This window comes from Cottoperca gobio, chromosome 17 (genome assembly GCF_900634415.1).
Source record: "Cottoperca gobio chromosome 17, fCotGob3.1, whole genome shotgun sequence".
In the NCBI taxonomy this organism is placed as follows: domain Eukaryota; kingdom Metazoa; phylum Chordata; class Actinopteri; order Perciformes; family Bovichtidae; genus Cottoperca; species Cottoperca gobio.
This window is the reverse complement of record NC_041371.1, coordinates 4459478-4467152: the sequence shown is the minus strand read 5'-3', so window position 1 is coordinate 4467152 and position 7675 is coordinate 4459478. Positions and strand designations below refer to the sequence as shown.

Sequence of the window (7675 nt, the reverse complement as noted above, 5' to 3'; positions counted from 1 at the left end):
CTCCTTCTCTTGGGTCTGATCTTCATGTTGTCCATCTCTTTTCTTTCTGTTTGGACAGTCTGCTCGCACACACACACACACACACACACACACACACACACACACACACACACACACACACACACACACACACACACACACACACAGATTACACTTTCTTTCCCACAGTCTCTGCCACTGCATATCCCATCACCACATTTACTACATATCCCACATGTCATGTCAGGGTTCAACATGTCCAACAGTCTGCACTAAATGGGTCCTTTATTATATATATATATATATATATATATATATATATATATATATATATATATATATATATATATATATATATATATATATATATATATATATATATATATATATATAGAGTGGATTTCTCTTGTGTCATATTTATTATCACTGTTACTTGACATTTATTTTCTTCTTACTCCATCTTCCCCTGCACATCCCCATGTCCTCATCCGAGCAGCTGCCTGGCTACTTGGTTGTCTCGACAGCGCTGATTGGTCAGAATTATTGTGTACTCTTTTACCGTAATAACACACATATGGGTGCCTATCCTCAAATAATCGTATATTAAGACGAATGAATGAGGAATTGGTTGGGAAGGAAGAAAAAAAAAACAATAACTATAAAACAAAACAATCACAACGTCAACACGTAAACATTGCGTAATGTTTCGACTTCAAACTGCTCGCGCACGTGGTGACGCTACCGTAACTGTTTGTCAACGGCTCACAGGAGGAAGCGCAAACGCTCTATTTCCGCTGCAGCAGCGAGAAACGGGGCACGTCAAAAAAGAAAGGAAAATGTGGACAGTTACAAACTGAGGCGCGAGAAGGAACATAGAACTACATATATTGTCTTCGTCGAGCTCGGTTGCCGGGCAGTTGTTATTATTTAAAGTCCCCAGACGGTTATTTGACAGTTTAAGGGTCGTTTCGAGGTTAACTCGCCCCCCCTTGTTCGGTGGTGGTTCGCTTTGAGGAAGCAGCTAGCCAGCTGAGTTAGCTCGTTCGCTAGAGATGGGGACGAGAGCAAGTCGCCTACAGGAGGACCCGGTTCCCTCTGCTTTCGGGAAAGATGGCACAAAGCGGGAATCATATCGGCGATCCCGCTGTGCCAGGCCCACCAGTCTCATGGTCGACTTCTCGGGGAGCTTCGAGGACACGGAGGCCAACCGGAGCCGATCGGAGGAGGGCAGCGACTCGGACCTGGGACAGCATGGGGCGAGCGCCGACGGTAGCCCCGCTGACCACCGCAACATCCCGTCTAACATAAGCCAAGCGTCACCTGCCGACGACAACAACAGCGAGGGGAAACCCGAGGAAGACGGCAATATAAGCCCGGAGCCTCCCGTGGTAGGGGAACATCAGTCCGGAGAGGAGACAGGCCGCACGCCCCACCGCACTTTTTCCGAGCGGCTGCCCGGGAATCGGCACTCTTCCGCCCGCAGCGTGGGCGCAAGATCCGCCCGGGTCCGAGGCACACACCAGCGGCCGGTGTCAGAGGCTTGGATCGGCCTGTACCGTGTTAACAACCGTCATGGCAGTAAGTTAACATATTATCACAGTGCACTGTACTTTTTTTTATTATTTGTGTCGCATACATAACACTTGGTCTGGCTGGTCTCCATCAGTAGTGATGCACCTTGATTTTAGGCAGCACATGCACGTACATGAAATTCATGGATGGTGTTAAAATACTAAATACCTCAACATTAATAATGTGACGACATTTGGGGTATGACTCCATAGAACAGCTGCTATTTAACTGAAGACATGAGTGGGTGACATCTGTTGAGAAACACGAATGGTAATATGGATATGATACTTAACTTTACACAGCCATAATACTAAAGTCAAAAGATTTAACACTCTCCTCCAGACTTTAAGGCCAAGAAAATATCTTTAAGACTACACAAACTCAAGGACATTTAGTCTCATATCACACTATGAATTCTCCATCAAATATCTCCCAGTGCAGCCCTCACCCAGTCTGAAATTAAAATGGATTATTTGGGGAATTTACATTCCTGAACAGATGATCTCTTTTCCCGTGAAAGTCATCAGAGACCCTATTGTATGAAGCAGAGCTGTGGGGTAATACTGGAAGTGGTGACACACAAGCTCTGTCAGTTTACAAGTCCCGTTGACACTGGTTGTGAGTCGTAAATCCTGCAGGATGCAAGTTTAAAACATTAAGTAACTTGTTGTTTTAAGTGCCTTGAAATGGGAAGTTGAGTTTGTGTAGAGGAAGTGAAAATGTATCAATTCTCAAAAACACAGTATCAATTTTAAATAAAGTTTACAACTATTAACTCAGTCAATACCTTTTTATTTTATTTGCAAAAAATATACACCCTCTCCGTGTATGTGTGTTTTCAAAGTAGTGATGTTGAATGTTACAGCGACGGTGATAAATGCAAATTAAAGTCCCGCTATTTTTACTCTGCTTGTATGCATACGGTGTCGTGATCTTTAAGCTATGACCTCTCTTACAGTATCGCAGTACATCAAAACCCAAATTCTTGCCAACACACAGCCCTAGTTTGCATCAAATGCACGTAGATAGTGGTGGTGCGGTCGCAAACATGCCAAAACACAAAAGTGTGGTGAGTTTCCAAGGCCAGCCCTCTAGCAAGTGTAGGGAAATGGGTCACAACTGTACATGCCCGCTCACTGCTGGCAGCAGCTCATAGATGGAGGAGGGGAATTTAGGGCAGCAAGGCACGCTGTCTGTCCCATCCACTCATGGCTCTAGTGATGTCTACCCCTCCAGCCTTGGTCACTGTTTTGGGTGGTGCACACAGTCAAAGTTTCAAAACTATTTTGGGTCGCACTCGAGGTCACATCATTCACACTATCTCGGGTATGAGAATGACTGATTGTGTTTCTTCGGTTTGCCAAGAGCAGCCTGGGTAATCTAGATGTCCAAACATAGCACTTGTGCGCGACATGATGTGCACATCATCTATCATTTAAGTCTCGCTGCTGTGACACATTGTGTTAATGTCAGCTCTGTTGTGTCTCTGCGTTGCGCAGATATCCGCTGTCCTTTCTGCTCGAAGCCCTTCCCGGGGGGTCGGATCGAGGATCACCTGTTGAGCTGCCTCACGTCTCCTCCCCTACCGTACAATAGTAAGTATCACATATCACAAAAATGGCACGATGCCTGTATTTTTTTAAAAAGGCTCTGGAAACACTTACAGTTGCTATGTTTGTGTGTAAAGCGGATGTGCTCAGTAAAGACAGCGGCGAGTGCGCCATCTGTTTGGAGGATCTGGCACAGGGAGAGACCATCGCCAGGCTGGCGTGCCTCTGCGTCTACCATAAGAGGTAACAAAGTTCAGTTGATGTATTTGCAATATAATAAGATACAAACATATGTAAAGAGGAGGGTAAAAAAAAAATGCAAATTACAGGAGGTTAGATTACAAACGGGCGTTGTGCATTATGGCGGTGAAAATGTGTTTTGGTTATTTCCAGATCTCCAAAAATGTGGTAACTTAGGTACAAAAATAAGGAAGCAAAGGTTGTTCTGTATGAGTTCACATCTCACTTCTGATAGAGATCTATTCTTTTCCATGACGTGATGTGATCACTGCCGAGTTACTGTCATAAAGAATCATTATTTTGAACATGAGATATATATATATATATATATATATATATATATATATTATATTTATATTTATATTTATATATTTATAAGATCAGCAGTTTGTGTTTCTTTCTTCCGTTTATTGTACAAGTAAAGGATGTGACTATTTGCCAATAGAGCGTCCACAGCTGTGAAAATAAATGCATCATCATCACATCTTAATTATATGTCGTACACCGCACAGAGTCTTGTGAGCTCTTTGAAACTTCAACTTAAAAGAAATAACCGTGAAGTCGTTGGAGTGTTTTATGCGTGTTTCAGCCCATTCACTAATAATTTCCATTTTCAAAGCTGCTCTGTTCAACACGTTCGGTCTTTCCCAACTTTCCAGGAGGCCTTGGTTTCCTATCACTCGAGCGCAGTATGAGACCAGACTTGCTGAGACGTGAAACTCACAAAGATTAGGTCATTCGTCAGAGCGAAGATCCCGCCTGCTATTCTATTCCTTCATCATTGTGGGTTCAAACGGGTTTCAACTGCTTATTTATTTTAAAAGCTACACTCCAATAATCACCGTGACCACAATAAAAGCAGACGAGATGATGTTTGTGACGGATGCGTTGAAGCCTACGCCTCGGATAAAGCGCACAACATGTCGACATGTCACTATGAAAGCAGTGTGAGCTCTCAGTTTGTAGGTGTGGCCGTTTGGCTGCGACGTTCTGCTCCACCCAATACAGCAACTGAGATCTGGGGGGAAAAATCCTGGAATTTTAGAATCTAAAAGATGACGGTGTTGAAAGCGATCATACAGTTCATGTGCACACGACACGAGGAACAACAATATTCTTATGTTAGTGTAGCGCTGCATGGAGCTTCTTCTCTATTCGTTGATTCATCTTTTCACAATTCCCTAAAGCTCGACGTAATGTCTTCCAGTTGCAGTCACTGTTGAGAAGCTGCCACGAGTAATGTTTGGATGTATTTAGTCTGTTGATAAACTACTCGAGCACGGACTAATTGTTTCAGTTCTGTATTGGAGATTGAGCCAACGACACTTATCGTTGGTCCTGTTGCGTTTCATGAGTCAGAGCCCGACACACATTCTCAGCCCGCTGAAGTGATTACACTTCGTTTGGTTTCACACTGTGATTAAGTGGATTAAGTCTTCTGGGAGACGTCACATTCAGAAACCCAGCATAGAGGTTCTGGCACAATTCCATGAGCTAATGTAATGTCTCGGTGTCCCCCGCCCCTGGCGTTATTCTTTCTCCCTGCAGCTGCATTGACTGCTGGTGCAAGGTGAAGCCCTGCTGCCCTGAACATCCCTTTGATTGACTCGCGGGTCAAATGTATTCTGCACAGTGACCAACCCGACTCAGGTATGTACGTGTAACACTCACTAAAGGACCAGGACGAGCAATTAGCACATATTTAAATACAGTGCGATACGATTTCTGCATTTTTAGTGTTGACACCAAATGCTTTTCTTTTTCTTTTGATGTTTCATGTATAAAAAAAAAAGAAGCCAAAGTTCTTAAATGTAAAATGTGTGAACACAAGAACCTTTCCTGAATTAAATGGTCTACAGTTGTTGTTTTTTAAATCATAATTTATCTAATCAAACATTAAGTTAAAGCTAATAGATCTCACGCCTGCTCGCGGTTCAAAACATAATTTATTGCACATAGAATATAAACAAATCCTTTATATGGGAACTACACTGACACCAGATGCAGTTACATATTTGATAAAACATAAAATACATGTTATGCAGCAAATGCTACTGTGTCCATAGCAACGGGGAGGAAAGAGTACAGTGAACACCAACGTGTTTTATTACTGCAGAAATCTTATTGGTATTACTCAGCCCTGTTGCCGTCTGTATTGTAATACATTACCGTCTGCATTACTTTCCCTAATACTTATTTTCCCTCCCTTACAGGAGACCACACTGAATCCTAATAAAATCCAAATAAAAATGTGTAATTGGACAAATAAAAGCCCACTGTCCCTCTCAGATGCAAACCCGTCTTTTGAGTGGAGAACAGACGATCCTACGAAGAAGCTCCAGTTAGTGATACCCGGCGCTCTCGTGCGGATCGGTCCCTTTGAACTTGGTCGAGGCCATTTCAAGCCAAAGTGCGACAGTAAAACAGCCGCTTGTTGGAACACAAGTGGAGGAGGTTCCCTTTCTATGTTACGGCTTACGCGGAACACACATATATATATATATATATATAGATATATATTAATAAAAGTCAAATAAACATTATCATCCCAGAACGATGGAGGATCTTGAACTTGGGGAAGGAACACAAAAGAAGTCTCCTTTGACTCCCGTGTGTTTCTCTCCCTCCAAACGAGATTGGTCATTTTATCAAGTATTTTGCAGAACGAGTGTTGTTCCAGGTCACGCATCGGACAAATGTTTTCTTTCCTCGGCTAACCCCAAATGAACCAACCTCACACCGAAAGCGTGAAACGTTGCTTTGCTTAGAAGCAGCTGGAGGTTGAGGGCTTGTTTTTGGTGAATGGGTGCGGCCGTTACTCGGTGTTTTCTTTTTACTATTACCTGTAAACATTTCAGGGGAAGTTTGGGGGCTAATTGTTTTTGTTGTTGCTACTTGCTGAGTGTTTCGGAAGGTTGTAGGCTGGAGTTGGCACCAATTTGAGCACTTTTGTCCTTCAAGGTGGATTTTATTTCTTTCACATAAGGTGTGTGTGTGTGTGTGTGTGTGTGTGTGTGTGTGTGTGTGTGTGTGTGTGTGTGTGTGTGTGTGTGTGTGTGTGTGTGTGTGTGTGTGTGTGTGTGTGTGTGTGTGTGTGTGTGTGTGTGTGTGTGTGTGTGTGTGTGTGTGTGTGTTTACTGTAAATTGCCCGAGAGTCAAGCGGGTTACCCTTTTTAATTTTTCAAAGCTAGTCTTTAGCTACAGGCCAGCGTCCCGTTACATGTGGCATTAGTATCCAACGTGTCGTCTCCTTGTACTTTGAATGCGGTTTGGTTTTTATCTTGTCCCCCCCCCCTCTCCCCTCTTCTCCCTCCTCATTCGCAAACACTCTCTGGGGGTTGTCGTCCGGATTTTTGGACCCGACCCAAAGGGACCGTTTCGCCATCTGGTCGCATTGATGCCAGCTCGAGGACGGTTTAAAGGGGACGGATGGATTGAGGGATGTATTTTCTGGGCATGTTTACACCATGTGGCATCTGCCTCTCTCCCCAACACCGTCGGCTAGGGACAGCTGATGGTTAATTATTACATAACTAGCCCCCCCCCCTCCCTTTTTCTTTTTAGGATTTTAGGTATTATATCATCACATTATGATCATAATTATTGCTAAACGTGTTAAATGGCTTTCCTTTGCCTTCTTGGTGTGCGTTGATTGCCTTTGCCTGGTGAAGGGGTTCTTGTGGAAGCAGGTGTTTGTAGTGTTTTTAGGGCTGGGGTGGGAGCCCAGCAGCGAGGCTGCTCATCAGAAGCTGTCTGACAGGTTGCACCCAGGCCAGGGGAAAGGACACGATACATAAATTGATTGCTTTTGCTGCCTCTACCACGTGTTTTTAATCTCTGCGCACAAGTGGTATGGATCGGTTTCGAGGTCAGCCCGGTGCACAGGTTTCCTACTGGATAGTTTGTTCACCCCAGCCCCCTGTCCCCTGGTGTTCTGCAGTCTGAGGTGCTACGAGGTGCTACGCCCACTAGAGGGCAGCCCTTTGCACGTTTGTCATTTTCCGTATTGGAGAATAGAAAAATAATGCCAAAAGTCTGTCTGTGCATTTGGGGGCATTGTGTGTGTGTGTGAGAGAGAGAGAGAGAGAGAGAGAGAGAGAGAGAGGAAGACGAGGGGCATTGTGTGTGTGTGAGTGTGAGAGAGAGACAGAGAGAGAGGAAGACGAGGGGCATTGTGTGTGTGTGTGAGAGAGAGAGACAGAGAGAGAGGAAGACGAGGGGCATTGTGTGTGTGTGTGAGAGAGAGAGAGAGAGAGAGAGAGAGAGGAAGACAAGGGGCATTGTGTGTGTGAGTGTGAGAGAGAGACAGAGAGAGAGGAAGACGAGGGACATTG

The 7675-nt window shown here is 44.2% G+C and overlaps 1 protein-coding gene across 1 annotated transcript; it reads left to right on the top strand.

Moving 5' to 3' along the window:
- The first annotated feature begins 757 nt into the window (after positions 1 to 757).
- LOC115022588 (E3 ubiquitin-protein ligase znrf2) lies at positions 758 to 7519 on the top strand. Its single transcript, XM_029453627.1, has 5 exons — positions 758 to 1557; positions 3051 to 3146; positions 3239 to 3344; positions 4890 to 4991; positions 5555 to 7519. Exons 1-4 carry the CDS (start codon positions 1032 to 1034, stop codon positions 4945 to 4947), a joined length of 786 nt encoding a protein of 261 aa, XP_029309487.1. The 5' UTR covers positions 758 to 1031; the 3' UTR covers positions 4948 to 4991; positions 5555 to 7519.
- Positions 7520 to 7675: the final 156 nt, after the last annotated feature.

Bases quoted from the DNA above. Each gene is read 5' to 3' on its own strand.
- LOC115022588 (XM_029453627.1), top strand. From the start codon at position 1,032: ATGGGGACGAGAGCAAGTCGCCTACAGGAGGACCCGGTTCCCTCTGCT. The intron at 1,558-3,050 runs GTAAGTTAACAT...TGCGTTGCGCAG, and splicing joins TGTTAACAACCGTCATGGCA to ATATCCGCTGTCCTTTCTGC. The intron at 3,345-4,889 runs GTAACAAAGTTC...TTCTCCCTGCAG, and splicing joins CTCTGCGTCTACCATAAGAG to CTGCATTGACTGCTGGTGCA.